Below are 20984 nucleotides of genomic sequence, written 5' to 3'. Positions count from 1 at the left end.
TCTGCGTCCCATTTTGGTGAGTGGCGTCTGGGGTCTTTAAGCTAGGGAGCGGCCATCTAAGATACATCAGTTGGTTCCAACCCACCTGGAGCAAAGGAGAATGAAGAGCACCAAAGACACAAGGAAAATATTAGCCCAAGAGACAGAAAGTGCCACATAAACCAGAGACTCCATAAGCCTGAGACTGGAAGAACTAGATGGTGTCCAGCTACCACCAGTGACCGCCCTGACGGAACACAACAGAGAGTCTCTGACAGAGCAGGAGAAAAGTGAGGTGCAGAACTCAAATTCTAGTCAAAATACCACACTTAATGTTCTGAGACTGTAGGGACCCCAGAAGACATGGCCCCTGGACTCTCTGTTAGCCCAGAACTGAAACCGTTTCTGAAGCCAACTTTTCAGACAAAGATTAGACTGGAGTATGACAATAAATGATACTTGTGAAGAGAGGGCTTGTTAGTTCAAGTAGATACATGAGACTAAATGGGCAGCTCCTGTCCAGAGGCGAGATGAGAAGGCAGAAAGGGACAGGACCTGGTTGAATGGACATGGGAAATACGGGGTGGAAAGGAGGAGTGTGCTGACACATTATAGGGAGAGCAACTAGAGTCACAGAAAAATGTGTATATAAATTTTTGTACGAGAAGCTAACTTTAGCTGCAAACTTTCACTTAAAGCACAATTTAAAAAAAAAAAAAAGTGCCCTCTTTATTTCCACAGGATTAAATCACATCCTGGATCTGCTGACTCCCCTTTATTGACAAACAGCTAGGTTTCCTGTTTTGAACAAGAATGTTGATACTGTTTTGTGATTCTTGGCTGGCTCTGTGCTAAGAAAAAGTTGGCAGAGGAAATAAAACAGTTCTTGGTATCATTATTATTCTTTTGAGACCAGTGAAGACAGCTTGAGAACGCCCTTAGAAAACTGTAGAGTATCCTCCAAATGTAAAGCTGTATTATTGCTAGGTCTTCACAAGGTAGGGGGGGCTGGTATTACAAGCCATGGCTTACAGATTAGGGAACAGAATCTCAGTTATTAATTAGCTTCCCCAGAGTACCCTCACTAGTGTAGGAGCTGGGCTTTTGTTCCAGTTCTGCCACTAACTGGGGAAGTCGCGTTCTATCTCATAGAAGGTGTTTGTTTTAAGATAGGAAGAGGTGAAGGAATCATGCTTCTTAGCGTCAGTGACTCAAATCTCAGGGTCTTTTGTTTGGCAGAGGACATCTAACCCTACCGATCCACCCTGCTGGCACGGTGAATTTTTAGCAGCTCTTTAAGTTACTGGAGTCCCTGGGTGATGCAGAAGGTTAATGTGCTCTGCTACTAACTGAAAGGTTGGAGGTTCAAGTCCACCCAGAGGCTCTTTGGAAAAAAAGTCCTGGTGATCTACTTCTGAAAAACCAGCCATTGAAAACCCTATGGAGTACAGTTCTACTTTGACACATATGAGGTCACCATGAGTTGGAATTGGCTCGATGGCATCTGGTTTTTTTAAGTTACCACCCAGTCCAGAAAAGCTGATCCTCTTTCTTACAAGTGCTTTTAAGCACGCATGTGGTAAACATGTAGCAGCCAGCTGCTTCAGAAGCACTTGTGTTCTGATGAAGTCGGTGATGCCTAGGCTCTTGCTCCCCAGCTTTTACTGGTCACGTTTCCCAACAGCAGGAACACAGCTATGTGCAATCACACCGTGCCCCGGCGGTGGTGCGGGGAGGGGCTTTATGGCCTGAGCATGTGTGTGCATGGTTTCCTGGTGTGATTCCCCCTTCCTGCATGAAAGAGTCACCTTCTTTCAAACTAACCAGAGCGATTCTGGGGTTGGGGTGGAGTCTGGATAGAGGAAAGGCTGATCTAAAGGGACATGTGTGCTGGTGGGCAGAGCATGGACTCAGGACTGAGCAGAATCAGGCCACACTCTCCCTTTGGCCCAGGGCTCCTTATCGCCCTCTCTTTGCTCCTTCCTCCATTTGCCTGTGGGGTTCCTTCTTATTCTCCTGTGGTTGTGAGCAGGGGAATCCAAAGCTGAGACCTCCTGCCCACACACACATGCCCACACACACAGGGCCAGAAAAGTGAGTTTGTAATCTCTCGGACAGGTCTGTTCTGGTTAATGCAAAGCATTTGCGGTGGCATCTGGCAGCCGACACTACTTGTGTACACTGCATGCCTCTTGGCCTTGCACTTCTTGGTTCTAACCTTCCTGCTTTTCTGGGCTTGAGGGGTATTGCAAATTCACAATGCATGTGGGTAACACCTGATGCCAGCCATTCTTTATTCTTTTTGTTATCTGCTCCTGACACATACAGGACTTCCTGTTAGCCAGCTGTAAAATGCTAATAATGATGACAATAACTACATTTATTAAGGGATTTCTATGTCATAAGCACCATATTAGTGTGCTTTATGGGCATGCATAATCTCAGTCAGACTTCCCAGAACCCATGCATGCTATTATTATTCCCATTTTATAGACGAGAACATGAAAATCAGGTTAAGTAACTTGTTTAGGTCACACATTTAGTAAGCGGTAGGAATTTCAGTCCTGGCCTAGCTGACTTCAGAGCTTGAACTTTAATAAAACCATTAGGCTCTGCTCTCTCTTTATGATCATCTTTTGTTGGAATTACAGTCTCCTAGTAATATGATGAGGTCACTGGTAGCTCAGTGGTAGAATTCTCGCCTTCCATGTGGGAAATCCTGGTTTGTTTCCTGGCCAGTGCACCTCATGCTCAGCCACCACCCATCTGTCAGTGGAGGCTTGAGTGTTGCTATGATGCTGTCTTAGGCTGGGTTCTCTAGAGAAGCAAAACCAGTAAAGCATATAAATATACATAGATAGAGATTTATATCAAGGAAATGGCTCACTCAGGTATAGACACTGGAATGTCGCAAGTTTGTGGGTCAGTTTAGAGGCTTTTCCTGATTCACGTAGCTGCAGAGGCTGGTGAACCCAGAATCGTTAGGTCAGAGAGCAGAGCTCTTGCTCACAGGCTGCGAAGATCAGCCAATCCCAAGATCGACAGGCACAACCACAGGTAAGCTGCTAGCTCAAGTCCCAAGAACTGGAGGTCAGACGAGTAGGAGCCAGCTGCAGGATCCAGAGTGAGCAAAAGTCCACGAGTCTTGTCAGAAGGTCCACTTATATTCAGTGCAGGCCACAGACCCAGGAAAACTCCTTTCAACTGATCGGCAACTCACAGCAGATCCCATCATGGAGGTGATCACATTATATCAAATCTCATCACAGAAGTGATCACAACATTATATGACTGCCAAACTACATCATAACTGCCAAACCACTGAAATCATGGCCCAGCCAAGTTGACACATGACCTTAACCACCACAAATGCTGAATAGATTTCAGCAGAGCTTCCAGACTAAGATGGACTTGGAAGGAAGGCCTGGTCATCTACTTCTGAAAATCAGCCAGTGAGAACTGTATGGATCACAGTGATCTGATCTGCGATGGATCACTGGGATGGAACAAGACTGGGCAGCATTTCATTCTCTTGTGCATGGGTTCACCATGAGTCTAGGGTCAACTTGATAGCAGCTAACAACAACAGTGATATGACAATGATTTAGAAGTACTAGATTTTAAATGTAGGTGTTCTAATAAAAAAAAATTTGTTCACTTATAACATTTGTCAGTTTGGGCTATTTTGTTATAAATGAATATGTTTCTTGACTTTATACCTGACCAATTTTTAAATAATATCACTAGAATTTATGCTTCATCAAGAGTGTTTTTTTTTCTTTAAAGTGGTTGCTTTGCAAGGCTATCAATGCATCCAGTTGGTGCTGCAATGACTTAAAATATTGTTGAGCTCTTGAAATTCTCTTCTAGAGCCTGCACTAAGTATATACTTTTAAATATCTATCATGACGGAAAGTATTCATTATTTGGGCTTGATTTGATTTTGGTAACTGTCAAGATAATAGCTTTTTCACTCCGGAACTGGTTCTAGAGATATTTTCCAAAGAAGAATTCTGAAGATATTGCGACTATGCCCAGTGAAAAGATCACGGGACTAAGAGTTTGGTAACATCTGTGAAGATGATAGCCGTCACTTGTGTCTTCTTCAAATCAGCATGACACTCTTCATGCTGTCCTTCTCTCCCACACAAAGCTATTAGCATCCTGTTTATAGAAAGGGTCTATGGCTATGTTCTGGTGGCTCTGTGAACTCTGCTAAAGTCTCCTTCTGTCCCCTCAGGTTCTCTCTGATTTAGTGCTTTCATTTTCATTTTCTGTGCTGTGGATTCACACCAGCCTGCAAGCTTCTGCACTGCCTACCCACTTGGGGTCAGTGGCTTGTCTGAGTTGGTCTGGGATTTAACCCTGGTTTTGGATTTGCCCCTGGTTTTAGATTTGCTCCTGGTTGCTGCCTGTCACAAAAGCATTTTCACACATCTTTGCCTAGATCAGCCCCCTGAAATTCTGCACCCCATTTTGGATCCTGTGCTCTCGACTCTTGCTTGCTTGGGTAGAACATTTTGCTGTTCATGTGAAAATGGTGGTCACGTTATTTTATGGACACACTTATGTGAAAATGTCATCTTATAATTTAGTATTTTAAAATAACATAGTATTATTATTCAGTTTCTTGGAACACTGAGTAATGTGCTGTCCTTTGAATACAAAGCACATGTTCCAGATGCCTTTTTGAGTTGTTTTCCATTAGTGGTGGCTCTGCGTTGATTCTGTATTCACTCCTGGAGCTATTGGCATGTATATTTGAGATAAAAGAGCAGTCTCTGCCCACGGAACAGGTTAGGGTGAACTGATAACCACGGGGTATTGGCATTATTGCTTTGGTCAGCTAGCTATTCCACTATGGTTATCAAGCCTTTATGGTTGATTCAGTTATTTACTGAACCTTCTTGAATATTTCATCATACAAATTTAACTCTGTTGGTGTGTGTATTTTATCTACTTGGTAATGCCTCATACTCTCTTATCCTTAGCATCAAGGCAACACTGTTGCTGTATCGTTGTGATTTTTATTTTTATTTGCAGTATTAATTGAAATCAGATGAGCTGCCAACACACTCTACTGTTGAGTGTATCATCACCTGTATCAATACTGACTGTCAGTAACGAATCTCATGTTCCAGCCTGCAGGCCAGGAGAGGCATGGCATGGCTAAAATCTTGGTTGAATGGAAACAGTTTACTTGGATATGGTTCTGGTGGGGGTCTCTGTCCATGAAATTGAAGAATCATCATCGGTTGAGTTTTATGAAAGCTTTTCTTTGTTTCCTTTTAAATAATTAATAGTCACAGACAAAAGGAAGAACATAACGTTTCACTATATGTATGGCTTTTATGTTATTCCATAGTCGTATCATGTTTTCAGTTGTTAGAAAATGGTTTATGCATCCCTCCCCTCCACTGTGGGAAAGAGGAAAGCACGGCCTCCGTTTTTGTTCCTCCACAAATGTTCTTTTTCAAGAGTGCAGTGATGGATCTTATGGACTTTACCTGGCATTATCTATGATTAGTTGGACCAGAGAAAAGACTGTAGTGGGAGAATAGTGGGATAGAACAACATTAAGTAGCCCTTATGTGACTCTATCTCATGATGGTGGCTAATGAGTCTTATGGCTCCTCATTTAGCTCAGTAGTTGTCCTCTGACATAAAGGAATTAAGAAAGGGAAGACCTAGATTTTTGTCCTGGCCCAGCTGTTATCCATTTATATGTTCTAATTAAGTCACAGGGAACAGAAACCCACTCAAGCTAGTGCAAATAAGAAGTGCTGTTGAAAGCATAAAGGGAGGTAGTAAGGAACCCAGGGATAGGAAGCATAGGTGAGCCTTATGTGAACTCAACCTGGGCATGGCAAGCCACCATCTGTCTCTCTCTCTCTGTCTTCCTCCAGGGCCATGGTCTTGTCCTTTCTTCTTTCCATAAATCTGCTTTCATATCCTGACTCTGTGCAGACTCACTTGAGCTGCACTCTCAGAGTTAGTTTCTCTACACCTTTGACTTGCAGTGGTTTTGTCTACACCTTTGGAATGTAACACCTTTGACAGTCATGCAGCATGACCCTTCTCCCAGCTCAAGCTCCCCTGGCCAGTAGCATCACTAGGGTTGGTGTCACTCAGTGAGAGGTAACTCATGGCATCACCCCTCCCGCATGGACCTCCTCCCATAACAAGACGATACAGAATCCTTTGTAATGTTTATCATCTGTTTTAATCATAGAATAATATGTGATAAATATAGTTGTACATTGCTTAAATGTAATGTTTCTTAAATTATATGAATACTAACAACAAATTTGTTTTGTAAAATCTTTCTACATTTCTATGACATTATTAGTAACTGAATGGAAGCATTTTCTTATTTTTCACATTCTTTTCCTTGAATTACTACTTCATTCTCCAAAAAAAATTATTGATATAGGTTCACAAGTACTAATTACCACAATATTGTAGCTAAAACACCATAAAATTTGAAAAAATCAGTGACTATAAAAACACTGACAGCAGTGAAAAAAACAGCACATGATTGTAGGGCGTGCAGATGAAACCACGTATTGGAAGCATCATTGTAGTTGGGTAATAATGACAGTCCTGACTGGATGGCATTAGAAGGTCCAAAAAGATTAGCATAGAGTTTTAACCTTGTAAGTGTATTGAAAAATATAGCTAGAAGGCTAAAACTTCTGGAGTCTGAAATTGATCAAACATGAAATCAAGATGCATGGATAATTACTGGTGATTTGGTTGATATATTTTTTTCCATCCTTTGATTTTTAATAACTTTATATCTTTGCTTCTAAGATGTGTCTCTTGTAGACAGCATACTGATGGATCTTGTTTTATTATCTTCTCTGTCACTCTCTGTCTCTTTATGGATGCATTTAAGCCATTTATGTTCAGTGTAATTTCTGATAGGTGGGCATTTATTGTCATTTTGTAGTGCTTTTTTTTGTGGTGCTGATGATTTCTTTGTTCCTCTTACTCTCCTGTGCTGAATTACTTTTGTTTGTGGATTTTTTTTTTTTCATTTCTTTTGTTCCTGTAGATTTTGTTTTTACTGAGACTTTATGTTTTCTTCTTTATTTTGATGAGTAGGTTTGTTAACTTTCTTTGAAATTTACCCTTATCTTCCTAAGTTTGAACCAGTCTATTAGTACTTGGTATCACCTTGTCTTCCTCTCCATTAGAAAGTTCTATACCTACACTGTTTATTCCCTCTTTTATTGTTCTGACATTGTTGTCATTTGCAGATGAACCTCTCTGTTTCCCTGTTGTAAAACTTTTGGTTTTGAATAGTCCTTGAGAGTTCATTTCCTAGGTTGGTATCTGTCTGGTGCTGTCTTGTGTCCTAGATACAAGCTGTCATCTGATGTTGTTTGTTCTCAAACCGAAGGATTCCCTTTAATAATTCTTGTAAGTTTGGTTTTGTTTTTACATAATCCTTTAATTTTTGTTTATCTGGAAATGTCCTAATTTCACCATCATATTTGAACAAGAGTTTTGCAGGATTTATTATTCTTGGTTGGCAATTTTTTTCTTTCAAGGTTTTATATGTGTCATCCTATTGCCTTCTTGCCTGCATGGTTTCTGCTGAGTAATCAGAGCTTAGTCTTGTTACCCCTGCATGTGACTTTTCATTTTTCTCGAGCTGCTCTCAAGATTCTTTGTTTTTGGTTTTAGTGAGTGTGATTATGATATGCCTTGGTGATTTTCTTTTGGGGTCTATTGTATATGGGGTTCTTTGAGCTTCTTGGATGGTCAGCTTTTCATCTTTCATTGTATTGGGGAAGTTTTCTGTCAGCAATTCTTCAGTGATCCTCTCTGTGTTTTCCGTTTTCTTCCCCTGTTCTGGAACTCCAGTCACTTGCAGATTTTGCTTTTGATTGTATCCCATGTAATTCTCAGGGTTTCTTCATTTTTCTCTGTTCTTTTTTCTGATTTTTCCTCAAACAAAATTGTACCCAAGTGTTTGTCTTCAATTTCACTAATCCTGTCTTCCATTATTTCAAACCTGTTCCTCAGCCCTTCTGTGACACTGTCCATTTCTGAAATCTTGTTGTTTATGTTTTGGATTTCTAATTGTTGTTTTTGTATGATTTCTAGTTGTGAATTTATTTTGTCATTTTGTTCCTGTATTATTTTCTTGAATTCTTCCATTTTTTGTCTGTATTTTCCATGAATTTGCCTGCTCTTTCCATGAATTTGTCTACTTTTTCCTCATTTTTGTCTGCTTCTTGCTTCAACTCTTGGATAGCTCTGAATATTAGAGATTTGAATTCCCTATGAGTTAGTTCTAGTTCCTTTTCTTCTACTGGAAAGTCAAATGTTGTTTTATTTTGGATGCCTACTGGAACCATCCTGTCCTGTTTTTTCATACGTTTTGATATTGTCTGCTATGTTCGGGACATTCAGTAGTTATTTTCTTCATTTATTGATTGTAGATCTGTTTGTTTCATACTGCTTTTTTGTTTTATCTGGTTATGTCTGAGCAGGCCGGCTGTGTGTTCTTTATTGTTTGCCCATCTGTGGACACGATATTTTTCACCTCTTTGTCCAATGGGCAGGGCCAGTCACTCAGCTATGGTGCAGCAAGGCAGGTCTAGCTAAAGGGGAGGGGCTGGGATGGGTTGTTTGTGGCACATACTTGGGCCGAAAAAATAAGTCAGTGGTCAGTGTGGGGCAGGTTTCCAGTAGGTTGTGCCTATGCGGGTGCTCTATCTCCTGCTGGGATCTCTGTGAATCTCCTTTCCCATACTCCCTGTCTGCTGGTCTCTGATAGGAGTCCAAGATGGTGGATCCGTGCTGCGTTAGCTGATAGGGGACCTCGCTCGTAACTCTCCTCGCTCTCTGTTCTGTCAGTTTCTTATTCCATTCGGTGCTTGGTTGAGTTCTTTATCTCTTCATTTGACACTTTGGGTTCCCTGATTGATGTTTGTCTCTGTTTTACTTAGTTTTTCAGGTTTTTGCTGTGGAGGGACGGTGTGGTGCTTCTGTCTGTAGTGCCGTGTTGGCTCCACCTCCCGTAGTGTTTTTTTAATTGCCAGTGAAGATCAAAGATCACAGCCTTCGGTATGGATTACATCTCGTGAGGTCCTTTCCCAGGCACCCCATACATGAAGTCTCTTCTTGAAGGCCGCTGTGAGCCATGGGTTCCGCAGCAAACTGTTGACGTTTTCCCATGCCTAATTACTGGTGATTAGAATGCAAAAGTTGGAAACAAAGAAGGATTGGTAGTTGGAAAATAGGTCTTGGTGATAGAAATGATGCCGGACGTAGCATTATAGACTTTTGCAAGACCAACAACTTTTTCATTGCAAACACGTTTTTCAACAACATGAACGGCAACTATACACATCTACTTTGCCAGATGGAATACACATGAATCAAATTGACTACATCTGTGGAAAGAGACGATGGAGAAGCTCAATATCATCAGTCAGAACAAGACCAGGGACTAACTGTGAAACACAGCATTAGTTGCTCATATGCAAGTTCAAGCTGAAGCTGAAGAAAATAAGTCCACGAGAGCCAAAATATGACCTCGAGTCTATCCCATCTAAATTTAGAGACAATATCAAGAATAGATTTGACTCATTGAATACTAATAATCGAAAAACAGACAAGTTGTGGGATGACATCAAGGCCATCATACATGAAGAAAGCAAAAGATCATTAAGAAGACAGGAAAGAAGGAAAAGACCAAAATGGATGTGAGAAGAGACGGAAACTTGCTATTGAAAGTAGAGTAGCTAAAGCAAATGGAAGAAATGATGAAGTAAAAGAGCTGAACAGAAGATTTCAAAGGGTGGCTCGAGAAGGCAAAGCAAACTATTGTAATGAAATGTGCAAAGACCTGAAGTTAGAAAACCAAAAGGGAGGAACACACTCAGCATTTCTCAAGCTGAAAGAACTGAAGAAAAGATTCAAGCCTCAAGTTGCAATGTTGAAGGATTCTACAGGGAAAATATTGAATGACACAGGAAGCATCAAAAGAAGGTAAAAGGAATACAGAATCACTGTACCAAAAAGAACTGGTCGACATTCAACCGTTTCAGGAGGTAGCATGTAGTCAAGAACCCATGGTATTGAAGGAAGAAGTCCAAGCTGCACTGAAGACATTGGTGAAAAACACAGCTCCAGAATTGACGAAATAACAGTTGGATGCACTGTTGGAGGTACTCACTTGTCTATGCTAAAAAATTTGAAAGACGGCTACCTGGTCAACCAACTAACTGTAAGAGATCCGTATTTGTGCCCATTCCAAAGAAAGGTGATCCAACAGCATGGGGAAATTATTGGACAATATTAATATCACACACACTGGTAAAATTTTGCTGAAGATCATTCATTGATGGAAATGCCAGAAATTCAAGCTGGATTCCGAAGAGGATGTGGAATGAAGGATATCATTGCTAATGTCAGACAGATCTTGACTGAAAGCAGAGAATACCAGAAAGATGTTTACCTGTGTTTTGTTGACTATGCAGAGGCATTTGACTGTGTGAATCATAACAAATTATGGATAACTGTGAAGAATGACAATTCCAGAGCACTTAATTGTGCCCGTGAGGAACCTGTACATGAATCAAGAGGCAGTCATTCGAACAGAACAAGGGGATATTTTGTGGTTTAAAGTCAGGAAGGTGTGCATCAGGGTTCTATCCTTTCACCATACTTACTCAATCTGTATGCTGAGCAAATGATCCCAGGAGCTGGACTGTATGAAGAAGAATGCGGCGTTGGGATTGGAGGAGGACTCATCAACAACCTGTGAGATGCAGATGACACTACCTTGCTTGTTGAAAGTGGAGAGGACTTGAAGCACTTAATAATGAAGATCAAAGACCACAGTCTTCAGTATGGATCATACCTCAACATAAAGAAAACAAAAATCCCCACAAGTGAACCAATAAGCAACATCATGATAAACGGAAAAAATATTGAAGTTGTCAAGGATTTCATTTTACTTGGATCCACAATCAACACCCGTGGAAGCAGCAGTCAAGAAATCAAGTGACACATTGCATTGGGCAAATTGTCTGCAGAAGACCTCTTTAGAGTGTTCAAAAGCAAAGATGTCACTTTGAGGTCTAAAGTGTGCCTAACCCAAGCCAACATGGTATTTTCAGTTGCCTCATATGCATGCAAAAGCTGGACAATGAATAAGGAAGACCGAAGAAGAATTGATGCCTTTGAATTATGGTGTCAGCAAAGAATATTGAATATACCGTGAACTGTCAGAGGAATAAACAAATCTGTCTTGGAAGAAGTACAGCAAGAATGCTGCTTAGAAGTGAGGATGGTGAGACTTTACCTCATGTACTTTGGACATGTTATGAGGAGGGACCGGTTCCTGGAGAAGGACATCCTGCTTGGTAGAGGATCAGCAAAAAAGAGGAAGACCCTCAACGAGATAGATTGACCATGGCTGCAACAGTGGGCTAAGGCATAACAGCGATTATGAGGATGGTCCAGGACGGGGCAGTGTTTCGTTCTCTTGTACATTAGGGTTGTTAGGAGTCAGAACCGACTCAATGGCACCTAACAACAAGTAACAACAACAGGTATATTGATACATGTAAGCTGGGTTTAAAAAAAATGTTTTTGTTGTTATAACTAACTGTAGGGATATTTTTATAGAAAATAATGAATTTCTGCTGAAACACTGCACAAAAATTTTATAGACAGTCATTTTAGTGTCACCCCTTCAGACAGTGTTACCTGATGTGGTCTGCACCCCCCTAGGGATACCACTGCCCTTGGCTACTTTCTTAGTCTCTCAGTATTCTGGTTCCAAATTCCCAGAAGAAACATCTGGTTGCCCTGCTTGACACTGGGGCCATCTGATCTAGCTGAGGGTGGAAGGCAAGTGGTTGGTGAACCTGTTGGTCAGGCGCTTGCTCAAGGCTCTGAGCGGAGGTTATCGACACAGTAAGAGCCCAGACCTTCCCTTTTGACCTTTCTGAGCTTCATGTTTCCATGTCTGTAAAATGAAGAGGTTGCACTGGACTTCATTCTCCCATTGAAGGCTTCATGTTGTTTATTAACCCACACTGTTTGTCTTCACTCCAGGAAGCAATGCCTGCGTGTCCAAGCCTTGCAGCCTACTCTGCTTGCCCAAGGCTAATCACAGTAGAATCTGCAGGTGCCCAGATGGTGTGTCGAGCAGGGTCCTACCATCCGGGGATCTGATGTGTGACTGCCCTCAGGGCTATCAGTTGAAGAACAACACCTGTGTCAAAGAAGGTGCGTGCTTTTCCTCTTCTGCCCATCTTCCTCCTTCCCTTCTTCCTCCTGGTGTTCTCTATTCCCTAATTTTTTTGGGTTACTGAATAAAGTCCAAGGTAAAAATAAAATCCACTAGATCCCTATCTGAGGCAGTTGCAGTTCGGTGGTAGAATTCTCACCTTCCTTGCAGGAGACCCAGGTTCGATTCCCAGCCAGTGCACCTGAAGTGCAGCCACCACCCCATCTGTCAGTGGAGGCTTGCTATGATGCTGAACAGGTTTCAGTGGAGCTTCCAAATTGAGAAAGACTAGGAAGAAGGGCCCCATGATCTACTGCCAGAATCAGCCAGTGAAAACCTTATGGATCACAATGGTTGGATCTGCAGCTGATCATGGGAATGGCGCAGGACTGGGCAGCATTTCAGTCTGTTGTTTGTGGGGTTGCCATGAGTTGGGGGCTGGCTTGGAAGCAGCTGACAGCAATATCACCAGATTCCTGTAGACATCCTGGTTCAGGTACTAAGGCCTGGGGTAATTGAGTATTTATCCCAAACAGGCCTAAGCTGTTTGTACATAAATAGTAGCCATGCTTTTCAGTTTAATGTCAGATGACACAGGTGTCCTTGGGGTTCACCTTTCTTTTGTTCTTTTCCTCATTCCTCTCATCACCCATCCCCCACATCTAAGTTCTCCAGTCTCTTCTGCCTCCTGTAAGTTGGACCAACATGACTTGGAAAATAATTGGTTTTACTCCTTCTGAGTTACCCAGTCTCACCTAGCAGTTATCACAATACCGCCCCCTCCCTCACTCGAAATCTCCTGATGTTTGGAGCAATGTTCGCAAAGGGCTTTGAGTCTATACAAGTGAAGTCTTTACTTCCAAGCTGTGACTAAATGGCCATTCTAGCCTTATCCCACTCTCCCTTTGAATTTGAATACATGGATTTTAAAATTGTTCTTCTGAAAACCTGTTTAATTTTTCTTTTCTAGTTATCACCCCTACCATTCCTCAGTCCCCAGCCTCATATTTCTGTCATTGAGGTGAACCTCCGGGAGGGGTCTTTGTTATGAAGTACCTGGATCGATGTCCAGAATTCCTGCTTTTCCTTGTCCCCAAGGTTCTATTTACTTTGTAATCGCACCCTCCCTTCTCAGTCCAGGGCAGCAAAGTACACAGTCATCACACTTACAGTCTGTCTTCCTTAAGAAGTAAAATGGAAAGAGGTGAGCTTTCCCTTCTTGGGAACAGGAGACTTTCTTCCAGGTTCTGAATATCACCTTAAAGCTATTTTGGAATGCAACAGAGAGAGTCAACACTGAGTTCCAAGAGGAGAGAAAAGGCTTTTCCATGTTCCCCATTGGAATGCCTTTGGCTATCCAAACAAGAGGCCAGTTGTCAGGTGTCCTTGACCCAGTTTAGTAAACAAAGCATGTTTTTTCTGTGTGAGGAATTAGAACTGCTTGCTTTAAAGAAGTCATGGGGCAGAAAAACTCCTCAGGGTACACAGAGAAAATCTTAGGAACCCGCTTGGTTGATAATCAAACGTGTATCTATATACAGTGAAAACTGCGAAAGCCGGAACCTGTGCAAGGCAGAAACCTGCCGGAGAAGGAAAACTCAAATATTTTCCACTAACAGAGAAAAGTAGTAAGACTGCACTCTGTCAAAGGCGGAAAACTTGTGAGACCCGGAAAAAGAAGGCAGTCCCATTGAGTTCTAGCTCTCACAGGTTTCACTGTATGTGGATCGAATAAAGATATATTGAATATAGTTATATTGAATATATATGTGTGTATATATATATATGTAGGTTTTAATGAGGAGCCCTGGTGGTGCAGTGGTTAAGCTCTTGGCTGCTCACTGAAAGGTCAGCAGTTCAAACCCACCAGCTGCCCCTTGGAGAAAGATGTGGCAGTCTGCTTTATAAAGATTTACAGCCTTGAAAACCCTATGGGGCAGTTCTGCTCTATCTTATAGGGTCGCTCTGAGTTGGAATCGACTCGACGGCAGTGGATCGTTGTTATTTTGACATGTTGTAATACTGTGTAGACAGAGCCCAATAATAAATTACTGTGCAATTAGTATTTGATAATGTTGATATATGTGTCTTCTACACAGTGGGCCCAGTTGGTATCATCACTGTCCTTTTTCGTTATCATAACCACCTCAGCCTTCCTCTTCTCCATTAAGTTTCATTGAAAGAGGAGAGAGGCCACTATCAGATGTTTCCTTCCCTGTGTGCTCGTGTGCTTGGCACCCCTCATTCCCCTTTACCATCTAAGACATGGCATTTGAGGAAACTCAAAAGGGAAAGTCCTGCGGCCCAGCAGTAAGAATAATACTGGTTTCATTTCCTCCCTGACTCCTGACGTCTAGACAGCACCTGTCTGCACAGCCAGTACCGCTGCAGAAATGGGAACTGCATCAACAGCATTTGGTGGTGTGATTTCGACAATGACTGTGGAGACATGAGCGATGAGAGAAACTGCCGTGAGTCTTCTGGCCTGGTGGATCACCAGGATGTTGAGTGTTTAACCTTACTCAGGGGGCCTACAGCTTAGGGTACTGGTCACCAGTGATTGATGAAGGCCATTTAAGCTGATGGGGCTTGGATAACCAAGAAAAAATCGTATCCATGAGCAATTACACTTTTTTCTCAGATATATGTTATTTTTAATATTATTTGTTAAAAGATTAAAAAAAAAAAACACCTAAGTAAACTGCTCATTACAAGAGATTTATAAGTAAGCATCACATGGCCGAAACTGAGCTGGTTTTGGGGTTGGACAGTCTGGGCTCTAATCTTGGCCCTATCACTGTCATAAAGCAGGTGACTCTGGGCAGGTGACCAGATGAAGTTCTTTGGTTTGTAAATTTGATATTCAGCTTTTTCAGAGATGGCAAACAAGTTTTATTTTGAATGCTGCTCCAAGCATGCCAGCTGCCTGCCAGGCTCGAGAGAGAGAGTTCTAGTTGATTAGTGATGCCTGGTGTGGCTTGGGCTGTGGGGCGTGGACATGTGTGCCATGTGACTGTCATCTTTGGACTGGATGCTTTCTAAGGTCCTAACTAGTAAAGTGGAGTCCCTGGGTGGTAAAAATGGTTAATGCATTCTGCTGCTAACTGTAAAGTTAGAGGTTCAAGCCCACCCAGAGGTGCCTCAGAAAAAAAGGCCTGGCGATCTACTTCTGAAAAATAAGCCATTGAAAACCTTATGCAGCACAGTTCTGCTCTGACGCTCATGGGTTTGCCATGAGTCAGCAACTGTTTTGATTTAACTATTAAAGTATATGATTTGGTTTAGCAGGAGTGGAAGGCAAACAACTAATTATAATGGATAATTTATTTGCCAAAACTTGTAGCTATCTATCTATCTTTTCTTCACTTAATTTTTAGTAGCTTCAGCATCATCTTATAAGGAGCTGCTCTGCCCTTCTCTCAGATAGCAGTACATCCACCCATCCAGTCAACAAGTATTTACTGAGTACCCTTTGTTTCAGGTCCTGGGCTGGGGGACGTAATGGTGACCAGGGTGGAGACAGTCCCTGTTCTCATGAGTCAGAAAAGTAAATTGGCAGTTGCCGTAGTGTGATGAATTGTGCTCGGGTAGGCCATGTGAACATAGGAAGGGTGCCCCATTCAAACTTGGGTAGGTTTTAGTGAAGAGTCCCGAAGAGTGCGTAGGGTGAGCCAGGCAGAGGTAGAGGGAAGAAATCTTTAGACAAGGGAGCACATGTGGCACCCAGAGGTCAGAGTGTGTGTTGCAAGGACAGGAACCTGAAAAGGTTTGGTGTGGGTTGCCAGAGAATGTGAGTGAGGCAGTGGGGCAAGGTAAGGGTGGGTGGGCAGGGTCCAGATCGGCAAAGGCCTTGTGAGCTGGGCAGGAAGTTTGAATTTATCAGAAGAACAGTTGGGAGCCATTGAGATTTTGGCTTTGGGAAGATAAGCAGTGGGCAGGGAAGCCAGAAATAAGGCAGAGGGCTTCTCTTTCAGTTATTTTACCTTTGGAAATCCAGAAGCTCATTTTGCCAATTTGTACTGTGAGGTCAGATTAATGGGTGGCTCCAGAGAGTCGCCTGGCCTCTGGCAAACGTATTTAGCCAGCCACCCATGCAACCTGTGCCAGGTCCACAGGCCACTTAACCCAGAAAGTAACTTAGAAGGATTCAGTTCATTAGACTCCTCTGGGCCCTGCAATACTACATCCTGCCATTTGTAGTTTATTGGAGGTTGTTTACCAAAACCTTTCCTTAATTCCTGAATCCTTTGGCTCCAGTGAATGTCTTTCACACGGAGGGAGAAGAGCTTAATGAATGGCAGGCTTGCAAAAGCGAACAAAACAAAACAAACAGAAAAACGAGTTGCCATCGAGTCATTCTGACTCATGACAACCCTGTGTGTGTCAGAGTAGAACTGAAGTCTGGAGCTGGCTCTGACCTTTTCCTGGTTTGGTGTAAATGTCAGCTGAGATTGACCTTCCTGAGACCCTGACACTAGCCTTCTGCCCTGTGCTTTCCCGACTCCAACTGACTCAGGTCCCGGCAAGTCAGATGTGGCAGACGTGAGGAGATAGGAATGTAGGGTCTTAGAAAGTAGTGGCTGGGAACAAGAGATGGCACTGACCTTCCCAGCTTCCCTTATCAAGGAAGTCAGCGCCAGGGAAAGCAATGCTTATCAAGTTGGGGAGGGTACTTCCTGTGCTGGGGCAGGGCTGCAGGAGAGGCACGGGCTGCCACGGGAACTGTGTCGGAAGTTAACTGGGGCATCCCGTAAGCTGCCAGGGAGGAGAAGCTGAGGGGAGGTGAAGGGAGACGTGGGAGGGATGTTGTCAGGAGATTCCCCTCCCTCCTGAACAGATTTCTCCAGCTGGGTAGTTGTCAGATGCTCAGGGTTTTGACGTGAATCCCCTGCAGTCTTGTCATTTTTACATTCATCCTCTTCCTCCCACCAAGAGCTCAATTACAGAGGAGAAATGGAGCCTCAATTAAGAGCTGCCAGGGTGTCTAACAGCAGTGATACCGTTTGGCTCTTCATTTCACTGCCCACCCACACACTCCATCCAGGATTCTCTTTTATCATATCACCCATCAGCTACCCCTGAGAACAGCCGTTCTTCCCTACGACTTTCCTGGCAGTCTTTTCCCCAGTTCCTAGGAGTTGTGCTTAAGCCCAGGAAATTTCTCTGTAGAAGAGAGAACAAATCTAATTCTGTACTCATCCTGGTGCCAGAGGGGTGCCAAGGAAGAGAACTTCGTTTGTTTCCAGCCATTATATTTATATCTTTTTTTATAGGCTCTGTTCCCAACTTTGCCTTCTTATTTATCTTCATAATAATACTATGAGGCAGGTATTTTCTCCATTTTACAGTGGAGGAAACGGAGGTACAGATGGTTAGGGTCGTAGGTGGTAGAATCAAGATTCAGATCTAGTCTTTCTGACTGATCACAAGTGCTTCGCTACTATAAATGTTATCCTCACTTTACTGTTGAGGAAACTGAGGCTCAGGGAGGTTAAAATTAATTGCCAGGGTTTTTGATTAGATTAACTGCAGAGCTAGGGTTTGAAACCGAGTCCTGACTGCCCGAAGAACCCATGTCTTTGCCACAGAATTTACCTCCACACTACCTTTATCATATATACGATGAAGTGCCAGCATCTTGTTTGAACTTGGGCTTCCTTAAAGGTAGTTTTCTAGATAAAGGTATTTCTGCCACTTAGGAAGGAACCTTCACGTTTGCAAGCCTTCAAGTCTGAAAGGATCTTGGGAGGCAATCTATCTAGCCCATCTCTCTCCCGGCCAGGTGACAGTTTCTCACTTTTCCCAGCCCTGTTCAGATCTGGAAGCTGTCCATGGAAAGATAAGCCCTTATCTCCCTTAGTTGTGAATTTCAAGTTCTCATGCACTTCATTTCTACCATGAGTCTAGATTTAATTTCTGTAGCTACTGTTTTTTAATTGGTTTTCCAGAGGTATGCTTGTGTTTGGGAAGAATTAGTTGTACCTAACTGGTGTGTCATATCTCTTTTCCATTTTAGCTACCACCATTTGTGATCTGGACACCCAGTTCCGTTGCCACGAGTCCGGGACCTGCATTCCACTCTCCTATAAATGTGACCTGGAGGATGACTGTGGAGACAACAGCGATGAAAGTCACTGTGGTAAGGAGACACTGTTCCAGATGGAACACCATGTGTACTCGGTGGCGCTTGCTGTTGGCTTTTACATGAGGATTCATTTCCACTGGAAAGATTTGATCCAGAGTAAATAGGACACTGGATTCATGGGCAGAAAAGATGGAGCCTAGCTTCAGCTCCTGTCACTTACTCACTTCTTGATTAGCCTCTGTTTTCTAATCTGTAAAATGAGGAAAGAGACCCTGCTGTATCTTTCAGGGAGTCCCTGGGTGATGCAAATGGTTAAGGCACTCAGCTGCTAACTTAAAGGATAGAGGTTGAGTCTACCCAGAGGCACCTTGGAAGAAAGGCCTGGAGATCTACTTCCAAAAATCTAGCCATTGAAAACACTATGGAATACAGTTCTACTCTGACACACATGGGGTCACCATGAGTTGGGGTCAACTCTACAGCAACTGGCTTGTTTTTTTTTTTTTTTTTTTTTTTTCAGAGATGCTATAAGGATGAAATATAATATAATAGTAAGGAAGATTTCCAAATGAATTCCGGTAGTTATTAATAGGTGTGTAGACACTGCCCATACCTCTGATTTTAGCCTCCCAAAGACACATATCTGTACTGTACTTTTGTGAACTGTCTTTGGCCAATCTAATTCAATAAACTTTTTGGAGTCAGCAGATGGTATAAGCATTGATTAAGCATCTGTTTTCTGAATGGAAGTATTTTATATTTAGAAAATACAGTTTGTTAGAATTGTAAGAAATGATAGAGAGTCTGTAGTTAAGTTCTTTTAATTTAGAGATTAAGTTACTGAAGTCCTTAATTCAGAGGACTTACTCAAGGTGACATAGTTAGTCTATGGCAGGACCCATTTCTCCTGTTTTCTGATTCTGGGCCCTTTCTGTGTACATACTGCCCTGTCAGTCCCACGCAGGCCCATCCTTGTCAATAGGCTCGGGTCTTAATGTGTAGCTGCTTACTGTCTACAGAGGAAATGTTATGCAACATATTGCTGCAGATTGGGGGGACCGTAGGCATTAAAGGGAGGTAAAGATGGAGTCCAGACACTGACCCAGACAAGGTGAGGAGTCAGTATGGCCCTGCCGGCCTGCCTCTCCCTGTCTACAGAGGCAGGGAGAGTCAAGCTGTGCTCATGCGTGTGGACAGGGCAGCTGTATGGTGAGCAGACACTTTAACTCACTGTCACTGAGATAGGGAAGCAGGGGCTGCTCATCCATACTTTCACACGGTTAATCTGACAGAGCACATCCAGGCCCACTTTCATGCAGAAGATTCTCCTAGCCTGGGTCTCAGAGGAACTTGTTTTGGGTTACATCATTTTCCTTCATCTTGGTAAAAATGTGAAGTACCTGAAAATATGTCCTTGGATTCGCACCTGTCTCCTTTCCCATTTCATCCCCAGCACAGCACACTCGTACTGTAACATTGCACAGCTAGGTTTGCCATAGCAGGAAGGCAAGTCCACATAGCTACATGTCTCTGGGGTCATCTAGCTCAGCACCAGGCCCAGGCTTGACCTTCATACAGTGTCAGTCCCCAGATCTTTCATTCATGGCCCATTCTTGACAGTTTATCCTGAACCCATCCCAAGATCCCAGTTAGTCCCTTTTACAGATCCAGTCTGCTTCATTAGTCTCCAGACTCTTTCCTCATAAATATCTGAATCACAACTTAACAATCATCTGTCTCTTGGGTTAGGCAAGTTGGACAGCTGCCCTGGGTCCCTTGCTTGGCTACTCCTGTTTTCTGAGGATCTTTAAAATTCAATCTGAAAATTTTGTGGTAATGATATCCCAAGGGCCTATGAAAGATGCTGTCAGTGCAGGCTCCTTTCAAGTCTTGATCAGGCTGCATTGCTTCATTTGCCCCAAGCCCCCACTCTTTCAGAAACAGCACACCTACCAGCATCCCTGGAGTTTTGCCCATAGAAAATCCTTCACTTGTGTTTCCCCTCTTTGGAAGCTCAGCGCTAATCTCACTTTGCCTGAGCTGAGCATCTCCCATTGATCAGCATACCTGGAGCTCTCGTTACTCCTTTTCTGAAACCACAGGCTCTGTCTCTAGAAGTCTTCTGTTTCTCCCTGGGGTCACTGACCTCCTAGGTCATTGCTTTCAACCTCTTCCCATCATAACAAGCATGTTGTTGTTGTCAGCCTCCATCAAGTCAGCACCCTACTCACTGAAACCCATGTACAACAGGATCGACCATTGATTTCCATTGGCCAGTTGTCCAAAGTAGATCACCAGGGCTTTCTTCTTAGAGCAAGCCTAGAAGCTGATAATATTTATGGAGTGCACTGGGCTCTGTGAACAAATACGGTCTTTTCTAGAGACGACCAGCTGCAAGAGTCTGAGGGTATTGATAGCTCTGCATACCTGTAGCCCATTTGGGAAACTGTCTTAGATGACCTTATATCCCTGGTTAAAGGTTTCTTTGTCCATGCTATCTTTGGTTAATCAATGATAATGGTTCTGTCTGTAACCCTTATGAGCTTTGATACCAGAGACAGAATTCTGAGCTGCAGGGATCATTGGTTTGATGCCATATGACAAGGTTTTGTCCTTATACCTCTGTGTTTGTGGTCTCTCCTGCAGAAACTCACCAGTGCC

At 42.9% G+C, this 20984-nt stretch overlaps 1 protein-coding gene across 2 annotated transcripts in view; it reads left to right on the top strand.

Moving 5' to 3' along the window:
- The window catches only part of SORL1 (sortilin related receptor 1), a 222857-nt gene that overhangs the window by 128234 nt on the left and 73639 nt on the right, over positions 1-20984 (top strand). For both annotated transcript variants that reach the window (XM_004389001.2, XM_023742976.1), the window contains exons 22-24: positions 12064-12237; positions 14596-14709; positions 18255-18377. In XM_004389001.2, coding sequence (XP_004389058.1) covers positions 12064-12237; positions 14596-14709; positions 18255-18377 — 411 coding nt within the window. The remainder of the gene's footprint in view (positions 1-12063; positions 12238-14595; positions 14710-18254; positions 18378-20984) is intronic.

Source organism: Trichechus manatus, unplaced genomic scaffold, assembly GCF_000243295.1.
Source record: "Trichechus manatus latirostris isolate Lorelei unplaced genomic scaffold, TriManLat1.0 scaffold00227, whole genome shotgun sequence".
In the NCBI taxonomy this organism is placed as follows: Eukaryota; Metazoa; Chordata; class Mammalia; order Sirenia; family Trichechidae; genus Trichechus; species Trichechus manatus.
This window is presented reverse-complemented; position numbering and strand designations above follow the sequence as displayed.